This window comes from Spodoptera frugiperda, chromosome 12 (assembly GCF_023101765.2).
Source record: "Spodoptera frugiperda isolate SF20-4 chromosome 12, AGI-APGP_CSIRO_Sfru_2.0, whole genome shotgun sequence".
Lineage (NCBI taxonomy): Eukaryota > Metazoa > Arthropoda > Insecta > Lepidoptera > Noctuidae > Spodoptera > Spodoptera frugiperda.
In genome coordinates, this window is record NC_064223.1 from 11280728 (window position 1) to 11296117 (window position 15390).

At 34.1% G+C, this 15390-nt stretch overlaps 1 protein-coding gene across 4 annotated transcripts in view; it reads left to right on the plus strand.

Moving 5' to 3' along the window:
* Positions 1-13200, plus strand: part of LOC118262919 (uncharacterized) — a 401080-nt gene extending 387880 nt beyond the window's left edge. For 3 of the 4 annotated variants that reach the window (XM_035574597.2, XM_050697761.1, XM_050697762.1), the window contains exon 3: positions 11961-13200. In XM_035574597.2, coding sequence (XP_035430490.2) covers positions 11961-13034 — 1074 coding nt within the window. In that variant the 3' untranslated portion in view covers positions 13035-13200. Of the gene's footprint in view, positions 1-6172; positions 6329-11960 lie in introns of those variants that run through there. The other variant, XM_035574598.2, reaches the window with a different exon arrangement.
* The last annotated feature ends 2190 nt before the right edge of the window (positions 13201-15390 follow it).

Here is a 15390-nt window from a genome sequence, read left to right on the forward strand (position 1 = left end):
CTTGTATGTGGAAATTTAATAAATTTTGTTGAAAGATAAGATACACAATATTACCAATTATTTCCTTTAAATTATGTTTAGTCCGCATTGATTATAGATTTATCGCAGAACTGACTTATAATACTATTGCTTGCAAATCACAAAATAAATTATGATTTAACTTTTTTAGATTTCTTTCTAGAGTGGCAGATTCAGCGATGTGTAAAACGTAACATCGAACAATTATTTGTGTATTCCACCAACATCGTTCCGTGTTCGACTGTGTTACCCATGTATTTTATTTTAACAAGCGCATCCAACATTTAGAAAAAAAATACTGGTCAAATGTAACGGTACATAAAATTTTAATGACTTACAAAGACTATCTACATACAAAGCTATATTTATTTTGACATCATTATGTGACTAAGTTAGAGTAATACATTTTATCATGCAAGTGTACAGTAACAGCTGTTGTTCGTAATACTTCTGTTACCCGAAATTATAATACATATTAAATATTATGTAAGTACATATTATAATATATGCACTGATAAGCACGTGCAATGAAGTGTAGATAGTGGATGTTTATTGTCATCTTATCTGATACGAGATGATATTAAAATGCAAATTAGGTATTATACATTAAGTATGGGAATGCCATACTGTGGCACGAATGGGTTGGCTCGTTGACCGGAGTGATACCATGGCCTCAAAAACGACGTGAAACAACGCTAGTGTTGTGTTTCGTTGTGTGAATGAGGTTACCGGAGACTCAATTACTTACTTCCTCAATCTCCCCAATCACCAACAATGCTCAAATTCTGAATACCCCAAAAGGCCGGCAACGCATTTGTAATGCCTCTGGTGTTTCGGGTGTGTATGGGCGACGCTGATTGCTTACCTTATAAAACTAAAAAAGTTATACATTATATTCATCATATCTATTTAATGTAGTAATGTGAGTAACAAGGGTCAAGTCCTGACTCCGAGACCTGATAATTACATTGTTAAATATAGTTAAATTGTTTCCGTAATTTAACACTTGACCGGTAGAACGTAACACCAATAATAAAATGAATCACTTCATCGTTTGCCGCATCACAAAGCAATTATATATATCCGACAACAGGGATATTCCCAAGAAATGTTCTACTAAATGAATGACACATCACTATTCTCTCGTGTTTCCCAGCATTTTGAACTTTTCACCTAAATACAGATTATATCTAAATTAAAAACTAACACATTAAGAATGAGTCATTCGTTTAACGCGTAGCGGTCTGTTTTCATCTCGTTCGAATGTTTTACTAGTTTTATTTACAAGAAAAATAGTAGCTTTATAAATAGAAGCCTAATAAGAATTAATTGGACCAATGTTAACTAGTAGTGATCTCTAAATGAATAGTGCGAAGATTTACGCACCCACGATATAGTAGAAAATACAACGTCTAACAATAACAAACAAACGTAAAGTAAATAAAAAAAAAAATACGTTGCTCCACACTAGGATTTTATCCTGGGTCGAGGTTGCTTTTATAAACATACACATTGCACCCAGATACGAAACAAAAATTTGTGTATCACAGAAAGAATTGCTCCAAGTGGGAACCGACCCCATTTCATGTAGCGTGGTAGCTGGTTGCCCAGGCACGGCACCAACCGTACAGGCTACTATTTAAAGTGCTATAATTTTTTGCAATAAGCTCCATCAATAAACCACAACTGAAAAAGAGTGAAGTCACTTTCTGAGTAAAATTTCAAAGTACTACAATCATACATACCTACATAACCTCACGCCTGTCTCCCATGGGGGTAGGCAGAGACAATGGAAGCCAATTACCACGGTTCTTTTACACACTTCTTTCACTTCATCAACATACATCAGTATTTTCTTACAAGTCAAAATACTAATACAATAGAATGATAAAATCGATCTCAATAAGTAGCAAATAACTTAAAAACTAATATGGCTAGTTAACACGAACGTAATGAGAGATATTTAATTAATCCCCAGCAGTCTGGGCGGTCATGATCGTAAATTAGCTTGTTGATTCACCTTCATACGTAGTTACCAGAAAATGGTGTAAAGGACTTTGGTTATCTTGGTAATAATAATCAACTATTCCAGACTATGGACCAGAGATGGCAAACCTTTCATCAATGTGCCATTTTTCTAAATATTTTTTTATTGTGAAATCTATGTGACATCAAATGCTTTTCACTTTTCGTACTACTGTCAGGAGCAACAAAAGATGAAAATTGCCTTGTCATTGTAAGCTGTCACCGTACCTTGGTTACACCTGCATAGTCTGCAATATCAGAGACCTCACAGGTGCTCGTCGAAACATTTGTGATTAATCACGTACAATACGTACAAGAATAGCCAACAGACCATAGTTAGCCGTGTGCTTCAGAGCTGTGGACTGCGTAGCGGATTACCGGAGCTCTGGCTGGAAAAGCAGGTGTAGGAACGGGGTGGTGTTTAGTTAGTACGAATCTGACACTCCCTCTCGAAGTCATTGGATAATTTTCCCTCTTACCACCAGTGAAAAAATAGTGAAGTCCAGCATACTCTCACTGGTTCTCCTAAATGGCCAGTATACCAACGGTTGGCTATCCCTGCTCTAGAGCTAGACCAATAACTGTAATAAAAGAGCAATTCAAACTAATTCTCAAATGAGATAAGTACGTAACCCCTCTTGTTCTGCGAATGCCCGTTCTCACAATTATTAAGGTTAACGACCAAAATATGACGTTTCAATTAACTTCACGACCCACTTGCTTAGGCTGTTTGCATGCTCCGTACAATTTATGGCATTTTATGCAGTCATACTTTAGTTCGCGAATTGTTTTTATTTTAAACTCGTATCGTTCTTTATTTATTGTGATAAAAGATTTATGGAACTTGCGCCGCTAGTGGCTTTCTTTATTACTTTTTGTTTTACATGTTTTTGTGTATTCTTGTAAGGAAATAGTACCGTGCTTATTGTTTTATGTGAAAACTTTTGGTATGTGGTTTTATGTAAACCGTTTATGTATTGTGTTGTGGTGGCCCAGAGGTTTAATACGGCCCTCACATACTCTCTACTCATTTATGAGTGAGCGGGTTCCAAACTTACCAATAGCAAGTACTATTTCAGTTGTTTTTTCGTATGTACTTTTTAAGATCACCTAGACACCACTGTCAAACGTGACGAAATCTGTGCTTATTATTCCTAATATATACGTTTGAAATCGCCAACTCGCATTAAGCAAGCGTGGTGATTAATGCTCAAACATTCTCTGTAAAATAAGAAGCATTCGGTTAACAATTGCTACTTACAGACAGATGTTATGTATTAATAGTTTTCTCTGCATAGGCTTTTGACTAGTGCATAAACAAAGCTTATGCCTATACTTCCATCGACTTGCGTTATGTGTCCAATGTTCTAAATAAATAAAAAATATCATTATACAACATACCTACTAGTGGTTATACGAGCCGCAGCAAAAAATCCGGAAAGTATTTGAGGCGAAAGTGTAACTCTCATTACATTGAACTTACTAGAAATATGAGTAACTTTTTCCTGGTCGTTAGAAGTCGAACGCAATTTTTTGCGCCAGCCGACGAATACAACTACCAATTTAGAGGAAATCGGGGCTGGTTGAAACATGGGCACACAATTACAAAAGTAGTGAAATTATTTAAAATACTTTTTTTTCTAAATGATGGTGATTTATTTATCGTCCATTAATGTTTTTTGTAATGACTAGACAAAACAATACTGTATCCATTTAAAATAAAAGAGGAATCTGTAAATATTTTTTTCATAGTTTGGTTCGCCCAACGCGCTCTCGTTTCGATTACTTTCAACGTAAAACAAACTCGTACTAAGGGTATTTTTTTTTGAAACGTTACACAAAATAGTCCGTCCGTCTATCAGTCAGTTAAGCTAGGTGGACATCCCAAATAATAAGTTCATATTATATAGGAGACCAAACAAGAAACTATCATCTGCCAGTATCAACTAGCTAGTAGCCCCAATCTAGTGGTTGTATCAATTACTAGTACAGAAGACAAAACAACGAATGACAACTAGCCAGTAGTCCCCATCTCCGCTACTAGTGTGCAAATTACCTTATCCGTTAGTACGAGTTATAACAAAAAAAAAACAAAGTGATCCGCACAGTCAGAGTTTGCAACAAAAGGTTTGACGTGTACTATCAAAATTTGCGTGACTTTTCAACCTTTTTTTTAGAACAATTACCTTCATTGTTTGGTTCACAGTTCGTCATTTATCAGGCAGATGTCGTTGTGTCTGTATGTTTGATTGTTTGTGCGATCGGTGGAATAACAAACATATTATGTACCTAAGTACCTAAGTGGTGTATTGTGAATATTGTAATGTTGTACGGAAGTGAAAACGTTTTATACCGAAACAATGTATAAAGTAGGTCAAATTTTGTTTTTTTATTGTGTAGAATGTGGCAATAATTTTAGTGTATGGAATTGCTGTTAGATTGTTTAAGGTATATTTGAGTTTATGGTTGCTTTTAGTAGTTTTATCGGTAGTATATTATGTAAGTTACGTGAATTAAAGTAAATTTTTAAACTTAAAAATATCAGGTAATAATACGTAGCTCATTTTGCCCTTATTATACTGTAGGTAACAAATGTATAGGGTATTTTATTCTATTTTCTACTGACACAAATTACAAATAACTTTATTTCTTAAACTTTTAACTTTGATAAAAGCTGTTTAAATATTTGCCTACTGAAATAGAAACAGCAATCAATCGCATTCAAGTAAAAATGTTTACAATTGCTATTAAATAAATAAGTGAAAGTTTGTAATTTTTACTCTTAGAAATAATATTAGATAATAACCAAATACTATACTAAACAATACAAAAATATAATTAAAATATTATTACCTAATATCTAGATATACCTAAATGATACGATTCACACAATGTATAGACGTCGATTGATGTTCAACTAAAATTAAATATCAATTGGATACACGACTAGTACACATTGACTCTTATCGATTAAAATTGACAATTTATAATTTAAAATAATTTTAAGATAACCTTGATTTAGATATGCATTTATATACCCAGATATATATCTATAAATTATTATAATTACGTACGTACATTTTTAAATCTTGCATCTCTTTCCTATACATGTAAAAACAATACGCTGGCTTAGTCACGCTCACAGTACCTAGGTTTTATCGTCATTTTTCTTTATCAGAAACGATATTACTTTGATAAATCGAAAATACATTAACAGAAAACAGGTGTGTATCGATTGCTACTCGATTCGAAAATTGAATCGATTTGTTTGTTTAACAAATCAGGGTTTCGGAAAATGGAATTGGTACTATTGAACGTGGAAGGTTAGAATTTTTGAACGTATTTTACGTATGTAATGTTGACTATTTGGATGTTCTTAAAGTCAAAGTCAAAATTAGGCATTTTTGAAGGGTCAAATTGAATTTTTCGTCAGTCTGTCTGTCAGTGAAGCTCAGGTGCTCGTTCCAAAGTGCAACTTGGCTTAACATTTTGTATTCTAAATGTGGCATATAGATGCAGGCATATTTAAATAGACACATATTTTAGCGAGTTATAATATAGTGAGTATAATATCATTAATATATAAGTAAATGTACAGTATGATATTTTAGATGACCACTTTAACTTGAAATTGATTCCAAACTCCTCATTTCTATGATTGACCTCAAAAATTATACGCGAAACGTGAGGACTGACTCAGTAAACGAATTATTACCTATGTACCTGTAATCTGTAATGTGTTCTCCTTTGTATATATAACTTGTGTGGATAATATACCTACTTATTTATTGTACATGAATAAATAAATTATCAAACAATAGCAAAAATATATATCAACAAAGTTATCTTACAATAGGAACAAAGGCAAGAACGCAAGAACGCAAGGCAAGAACGTCATTCTTGCTTCTAAAGATTATATTATTTTCATACATTTCATATGGAGTTTAACCACAATTTTAACTTTAGAATATTGACACGTCTCCTAACACATAGGGTTAGGGAGATTAGTGGTATTATTGCGTATTTTTCTTAACTTTTACACGACACAAACATCAAAATACCATATTTACCCTTGTCGAAAATTCCCTACTCGATTACATTTTTTATCACGATCACAAAAACAAAAAGTCGATGACTCGGTGTACATTTGACGAAACAGTTTATCGTGATAAGAACCACATTAGTACGGATACACTGCCTACTAGATTTGGTCAGGATATAACACAGTAATATTTTGTGAGAAACAGACGTGTTCCATTTGCGAGGTTACGTTGAGGGAACAATGGTAAATAGATTTTTTATTGTTTTTTTTTTGTTGTTATGAATTGTTGGCATAGGTCAGTGTTTAACGGCCGAAATTATATATTTTTTATGGTTTAAGTTGGTAAACGAGCAGACGGTTCACCTGATTGTAAGCAATCGCCGCCTATGGACATCCGAAACACCAGAGGCGTTACTAGTGAGTTGCACGCCTTTTGGGGGTTAGGAGTTTAAGGGTTGTTGGGGAACCAGGGATTAGGAAGATTGGGGGATAATTGCGCTTTCGCCCTTACTCAGACAAGGGTTTTCTGTGAGGCCGTGGTATCACTCTGGTCGAGCCGACCCATTCGTGTCGAAGCATGGTTTTACCGCACAACTGATTTATTAATATTCGATCTCAATCAAAACAATTTACATTGAAATCTATTTTGGATATTACTTAGTTCTATAGGGTTTCTTTTAAAACCTTAGATTAATACAGAGATTATAGATAAAACTGTATACATATTATATTAATTAAATACGTTATTGATTCTGGTAAATAAAAAAAGAATTTTCTAGCATGTAATAAAAAAATGTGATAAAGATTAACGTATCTATAATTATGTGCGCTTAAAACAAAGATTAGGTTAATTTCCTTATGATTTGAAGTGAAATAATCGTGAATAGATTAAAATAATTTATATTTTATATTTAAGAGTGTAATGTTCAGTTTACTGCTATTTTCTCGAAACTTTTTATCTTTGCTTTAGTCAAGTTAGTTAGGTTAGCCTTACCCCCTATTACATGGGACTTATAACATAAATGGTGAAAAGTGGCATTACGTGCCGTAATATGCACCTCTGCCTACCCCTTCGGAGATAAAAGGCGTGCATTTGCAATTGCATAATAACAAACATAATATGTATATCTTCTTGTAAAATAAACAAATCTTATTCAGAAATTGTACTTATAATAATTTAAAACTATGTTTTAGAAAAGGTATAGAAACAAACTTAATGAGAAAATAGAGCCACTTTTTAATTAACTGAAGAGGTGATCTTGTTGTAGACGTTGTGATTAAAAAATAAATACTCGAGAAATATACCTATATAAAACTTTTATTTACTCCAGATTAATTACACTAATGAGAAAACAGAACGCCAATAAACATAGTACATTATAAATTACAAATCAAACAGTAAAACTCACTCTATATGCGTTATTTTTAAGGCAGGGTAATCATCCAATGATTTCTCTCGCCAGGGTGAGGCAAGAGGGAGTGTCAGACTCTTACTGACTAAAAACCACCCCGTTCCTACTCCTACTTTTACTGTCACACTCAGAGTCATTTAATGGTTACTTAAACCATTCCTTAGCAATCGTTTCCGATACAAATTCGTTACCAAGGACTAGTTTAAGTAATCATTAAATGTGTCTGAGTACAATAATTAGAGCCGGAGCCCCAGTAAACCCGCTAGGTAGTCCGCAGCTCCGAAGTCTATATGCATAGGGTATCTTTATAATGTGTTTATTAATAATAAATATGAGAACATCCCGTATAACGTACCCACTTACAGTCCGGAAACACCTTTTATAAAAGGCTCGCGATGTAGGCACGTGTTGAGGTGAAACAGCGGAAACTGTCAACATTTTTATGAAAATATTCGAGATAATACACTCGATGTTCGGTTCATGTGTATGTGTATATTCGGTGAAAAAGTTGTAGCTAAATATTATGTTTATTTTTGTAAATGTTGAAATCATTTGTTAACCTACTTATGAAATAATACATTTTCAATTTAACATGTATGTATGTTAAGTGCGTGATTATGATGTAGCGTTTGGCTGAACCATTTCGTTTTAGGTGTAATACCCGACTTAAAAAAAAGATGGTTCACACCTTAAATGTTAAAGGCTGTTCCTTTTTTTTAAATAAAAACTGTTTGTATTATAAGTTGATTCAAGGCAGCCTTGACAAACATAGTTGCTTTTAAGCTATCACAGACTGCAGTCTGTGATGTGTTAGCTAAACAATGCAGTTATTTAAAAAAATTCTTAGTTACAGAAATAAAAAGAATTTCATATTCACCCTCAAGTTTTTATTAGCCAGGAAATAAGTCATCAGTCAGTAATTAAAACTCGGTAAAAAATTAGTAAAAATAATACAACAAAATACCATCATATTAACTACAAAAAAAAAAAAAAAAACAGAATAAGGTCACAGACTCGAGACGACTGCGTATTGACACGTTGACAGCGGACACCGAGCGCTTTATTCATCATAATATATCCTCAATTGACTGTAATAGTAGCCGACTACTACTCGTCAACTGTCACTAGTACATGCCATACCCTGGATATTATCTAATTCCTGTGTGGGTGTAGTACATTAGATGTTTTTTTATTATTACGAGAGGACACCGTCAAAAGGCGTCTAGATTTTTGCGGAAAGACTAGGGAGTATGGGATTTTACATTAGATTTTACTTAAAACAAATCTGGTGACCACCCTCTGCACCTTTTAGGTATAAGGGGCATCGAGTCGACTAATTATACTTGCTCTGAGACCCAATGGGCTGTAAGCATCTTACATAGTAATAGAGCATTATAGCCTTATTGCTTACAACTAAAATAACGGGTTTATTTTATTTTAAAACAATCAAGTACAAAGAAATTTCGTATCCATGAAATTTTATATGACATGCAGTCATGAACGTTGACAAATCATTTTATACTATGGTGCAAACCCAATTAATCGAATTGGTATTAGAGTGTGTATATTTGTTATTTTTCTAAAAAAAAAACTTCTTCCTTTCGCAATTATTGTGTTAGTAACGACAAGTATTAAGATAGATGATATAGTATGTAATTAATTTATGTATATTAAACATTTTCAATATTCACAAAAAATGATGAATCTTAGGTATAATATATTGAACAGAATAGTTTATTTTCTGATAAACAATTTATATCATTTCTTTACAACCATAATACGCTATTTTCCTTATGCCATATTAACATATTTTATAAGTTTTCCTATAACCGAATAGATAAAGGCTATATTTTTACAACTTCATCCATTTAATCTTATAGTTCAAACCATTGTTGTAGATTGGAATAATTATTAGCTGTTATAGATAAGAATTAAAGACCGAAATATAATGTAAACAGGATATTTTCAAAATTAACATTTAAAAAATATTTGATACTCAGACTCTTTAATGTACACATAATATTCATAAACAATAAGTACATAAAGATCAACACCCAGTAAGTAGCCATTTCTGACCAAAGCCTCTTTTCACATGGAGAACGGTTTAAACATTCGATTCGATACATCTTACTATCTTATTAATATGTGAAAGTTGTGTATTAGTTTGTTACTCAATCACGTCAAGAGGACGAAAGGGATCTGGATGAAATTTAGAAATTTTGGTCTAGAATAATACGCAGAATATTTTCCATTGCATGGAAACGCAAACGAAGCCCCGCGCAGAAGCTTAGTAAGATATAAATAAACGTATTGTATTAATAAATGTCACGCTGTTTATTTCCCGAAAGCATAAGCGGTACCAACTTTCAATTTAGTCAATCAATTATTATATGAGTCCCAAGCAATAGGAATACTAAAGAAAATTTGCCTAAAACTTGAAAATCGGACTTAACACAATAAATATTTATTCGTACCTAATAGATAAATCAACTAATCATAATATGAATTCTAAGATATTGTATGTTATCAGTGAATAACATAAGGAAATTTCTAATTGAATACAAATGTTAGATATTAACTACAGTTATTGAGAAATTTGATTCATACGTCCGGCTTAACGGACAATGACAGACCACTTGGACTTGTAGTTATTTCTAGTAATTACTTATTGTGCTAGGAATTCTAATCAACAGTTTAGTGATACAAAGTATTTCTATAATGTACTAGCTACTTTCGCGCGGTTTCACCCGCTGTTCTCGGTTCCTATTAACGCGTTCAAACAAACAAACAAAAACACTTTTCAGCTTTAGAATATTAGTATAGATATTATACTCATGTAGTATAAGTATTCGTTTAGCTTTTATATAGATTAACCTGGCTACACATTTTTAACAAACTTAAAAAAAGGAGGTTCTCAGTTTGACCTGTATGTATGTATGTATGTGTACATTCTTTCGCGATTATCTCGCGTTTGGCAATACCGATTGTGATGCAGTTTTTAGCATAGTACTTTTCAGACTAAGGAGAAGTTTTTAAGAATATTAGCTGACAAAAAAAAACCTAACTTAAAAAAATGGAGGCGGTAAAGAAAATTGAAGGCGATTCCATTGAAAAAATCGACGTTTTATTATTTCTAGTTTTCTCTAGTATGACCACTATATTTATAAAATTACTCATCTAACTAGCTAAAGAATCACCATACTGTAATATACTGAAAGTGACAGTGACATTGTGGAAGATTAGCCATTCCTTGGCCATGAAACCTTGTTGACTTAGTAATTCATTGATTAGGTCTGTTTGCTCGGCGATTATCTAGCTAGGAAGTGTAAAAGTATAGATATATCGGTAATCATAATGTACACTTTTATGTTTGTTTAGTCGTTGTGATATATTATATTATATCTAGTATTATGTAGGTAGGCTTGTTTGTGTGTTTTCCATGACTAACAGAGCTAATATTTTTGTGTTCTTGTAGCTAGTTTTTCAAAAACCTAAATAAAAAAAAAGATTTATTCAATAAAGACTCAGTCAAATGTCTAATTTGACCGGACTAACAAGCATGTTTATCAGATAAAGTTTCACATTCAAATGAGTGCACTTAAACAAACAATATTATTTTTATCAGATCGTAAAATTTGACTTTCAGTGCTAGTATGTTGAAACAAAGATTAACCTATTAAAGTATGACTGGGCGAAGAATGAGTCAGACTGAATGAGTTAACAGAGTCCTAATAAACAAGGAAATGCAGGAAACTTCCTTTGTGCTAGTCATAATGTATTCAACGACACCCTTTTTATCCCCAAACGGGTAGGCAGAGCTGCAGAATACGACACTTAATGCCGCTATACAATGTATATCCACTTTTCACCATTTGTGTTATAGGTCCCATATAAAAGGGGGTGAGCCTATTGCCATATACTAGGCACAATTCCAGACTCCGTCCTACTACTGAGAAATTTTCAAAAAACCGAATAATTACCGAAGTCCAACCCAGTAATATTTTGCCGACCCGGGAATCAAACCCAAGACCCCTTGTCCAGCAGTCGCACTTGCGACTACTCGACCAACGAGGCAGTTAGCTGGTCATAATGCTGGCTAATAAATATATTCTAGAATGAACAAGTTTTATATTCATTCAAGGTTAATAAAATTAAAAAGTTCTAGAGATACATACGTGAAATGATAATACTTATAACGTCAATCATTATCAATAACAGTATCAGTTGTAATAAATTAGTAATTGAATAATTTTAAACAAAATGATTCTTCAAAACTATCAATGTTATACCAATCAGTAATGTAACATTGACGCAAAAATTTCAAATTAAATTAAGAATTTTAATCCACACCAGATAAGGTACATATTTGTACTTTTATCTCCGTACGACGTCATAACATAATCCTTATCGTTAAAACACAATGTTACTATGATAGAACTAATCCATTCATTCATCTTTTACAGACGAAACTCTTCACTTCGAAATCTAGCGAATTCGAGCTCGAAGCGTTGGAAGTTCACAATGAGTTCAGAGCTGAACATGGAGTCCCTCCTCTTGTCCTGAGCAAAGAGATCAGCAAATACAGTCAGAAATGGGCTGAAGATCTTGCAAAGAAAGATGCCTTAGCCTACAGCCTCAACCAGAACTATGGAGAGAGTGTATACTGCGGCTGGTCACCAGACCCTAGCACAAAAATAAAAGCCAGGGACTGTGTTGAGAAATGGTACAGTGAAATCAACAATTTCTCGTTCGGTAGGGAACCAGATGTTCTTACATGCGGACACTTCACCCAGATAGTTTGGAAAGGCACAAGGGAAGTAGGAATCGGCAGTGCCAAGAGCAAATCAGGGAAACTCTATGTTGTAGCCAACTATTACCCACCAGGAAATTACAGTGGACAGTTTATTAAAAATGTTTATCCTCCTGGAGCGAACCAGTTTAAACGTAGTAACAATAACCAGAAAGAGACTAACAACAACCTATCACCACCGTCGCCATCGAACCAAAGGAATAGTAAAAACCTGAGCGACATTGCATCAGATTTGGTGAACAAATTCCGTTCTTCTACAATCTCTTCTTCAATTTCTAACGAGAAATTCGACGAAGAGTTTTTGAAGGCGCACAATGAGTATAGACGTAAGCACGGCGTAGCTCCACTAGATCTTAACAAAAAGCTTTGCAAGTATGCCGAGGAGTGGGCAAAGACGTTAGCCAAGAAAGGGGAAACTGAACATAGAGATCAGAATGATTATGGAGAGAACATATTTTCCGCATGGTCTACTGATCCGAACTTCACAGTGACTGGAAGGGATCCTGTAGATAAATGGTACAGCGAAGTGAATTTTCACCGATTCGGCCAAGAGCCTTTAGACTTGAAGTCAGGACATTTCACGCAGATTGTTTGGGAAGATACAAAGGAGGTTGGTGTGGGCGTGGCTAAGTCTAAAGATGGTCACATCTACGTCGTTGCAAACTACAACCCTCCTGGCAACGTCATCGGTAGCTTCGCAAAGAAAGTTAAGCCTCCACTTAATTAAGTTATTACCACCTAAGTTATTTAGACAGCCAAAGAAACATTCCTTAGTATTTAAGGCAATTTAAATTATATTAATTAAGTAGTGATATTCCATTTAATTTTGTAAATGATATACCTCTATTTATTATTGTATTTAAGTTTACTGTTTAATTATATTTTATACTGAACTTTGCGTATTTTATTAGTCAATTTGAATGAAATAAAGTTAGTCAAATTGACTTAAAACTTTAAACTAATTTTGAAGATCAGACATAGTTTGTTAGAGCTAATAAGTAACTTATTTTTATAATATTGTACTCACAATTTGATACTTCTTTTAACACAGATTAGCTATATCTTTTTAATTTAAATAAGAAAAATAAAATACCACAGAATTACATAGGTACCTAAATATGGATCAATTGTTTTTAAAATTCAATCTGAACATTAATATATTATAATTTCAACAATTTAGGCTTAAAATATACAGATTCAAAACTAATATTAAATGTTTTGAGCTATTAAGATGAACACTTTAATTAAAAATAAGTTATTCATAGATTTGAAGAACAGTTGTTTTGCAACTAAATAATGTTAGCCCGATTGACTAGTAAAGGTTCATAAACCTTTTGTTTTACCCAAGAATTTAATTGTGAACTTTAAATGGGTGAGATGATTCTTTAGTAAATGCTAAATCGTTGAGATATTTCTGGCCGTGAAAAGGTTAAGCCCATGAAAGGTGCTTCATATCGGCCTTCAACTGTTCGCTTCGAGAGAACTTGCCCACAAAATAGATGTAGATAAAGCATGACTCGTTGCAAGGGTATCTACAAGCACACTTTACTTCTAAAATTTGTTATATTACCACTACTGGGAATCTGAACCTTATTATGCGATACCTAGAACTGAATTTAAAACGATTTATAGTCTGATAGCTCCCGAGTAAGGTGCTCGATGTCTCGTTGGAATTTCGTATCATTAGTTTTGAAAAGCGTGTTTCAGCGTCGAGAGCAGTCACTTAGTGGTCTAATAAATTCTTCTAAAATCTTTTTATTTTGGTCAAATGGGTATTTTACTGGCCATGTACCTTTTAATAAAAATAATGTACATTTTATTTTATATACTTTCATTATACCTTTGAAAGAACTTCATTTAGTTTTATGTCTCTATTGTGTTGCTCGATTTTTCAAAAGTTAACGAAATTACTTTATTAGATTAGATAAACGTGGGTGTGAATGTAGTGTTTTATTTTATTTTATTAAGTGTCGTAACTTCAAGTTAATTTCGCCTGCAATTTTTACAGATAAAGGAATTGTTTTTTGTTCTAAATGACGTCATCGGAAAGAAAGGAAATAGCGTTAGGTAATCTTTAAACTACTGGCACGTACAACGCCTTATAACGCTGTAGTGACAAGCTACTTTATTATGCTAGCTTTTTATTTATCATAGTACTTCTTTATGTATTTTTAAAAGTGTAGAAAGAGATGATTACGTCTAAGTAGACTATTAAAATTTCACTTTATATAATTTTAACACAGTCTAATTGACTGCATGATTGGCTCAGTAGCTTAAACAACCAAATGCATAGCATAGCACGGATTCAATGTATATCAATTCGTAAACTTTTAACACAGAAGATCATAGAACCTTGTACAGTGGAGGACAAATCCGCCTGATCATTTTAAAATTCGATTGCTGAACCCAGAAATAACACTAATCCATACCCCATAAATGTCTCATTTAATAGAAAAGCGATACACGTGTGATCCCTTAGTCATTCGTGCGTTTAATGGTGTTCAACTACCCGTGCCGTCGGCGTCACTTCCCACCACCCTGCGTCATTCTTCAATACAAGTTCATGGGGCGGAGCTAGAGAGCAAATCTCATCAGATGCAAAGGAAACATTACCTTAGTGGTGACTTGGGCTCGCTGTCATCACAGCGGTAAGTCCCCTCTTTGAGGAGTGGTTAGAGAGGCGCCACGGCGTCCTCACTTACTGCCTGATGCAGGTGCTTACCGGACATGGGAGTTTCGGTAGATTCCTGTTCCTTATTGGGCGGGAGGAAACGCCCGGAGGACCGGTATGAACAGCGGCGTCACTGACGTGGGCTGACACACTGCACAATTCCTCAATGTAGTCGGCGAAGGTCGACCTCTAGCGGCCGGCACTGAGTTCAAATCTCATCAGGTGCGGAGCGAGAGGGACTGGGATGCCGTCTCTTCCTTCTGCGAAGCAGTCATGCTAGCTAAGGAGGAGGCGGGGCGCGTGAGGGAACAAACCTGAGGGAAAAAAAATAAAAGGCGTATGTGACCACCATTGTACAAACACTCACACACACACACAGCCATCACTCGTGACACATGTTGAGTAGAACAAC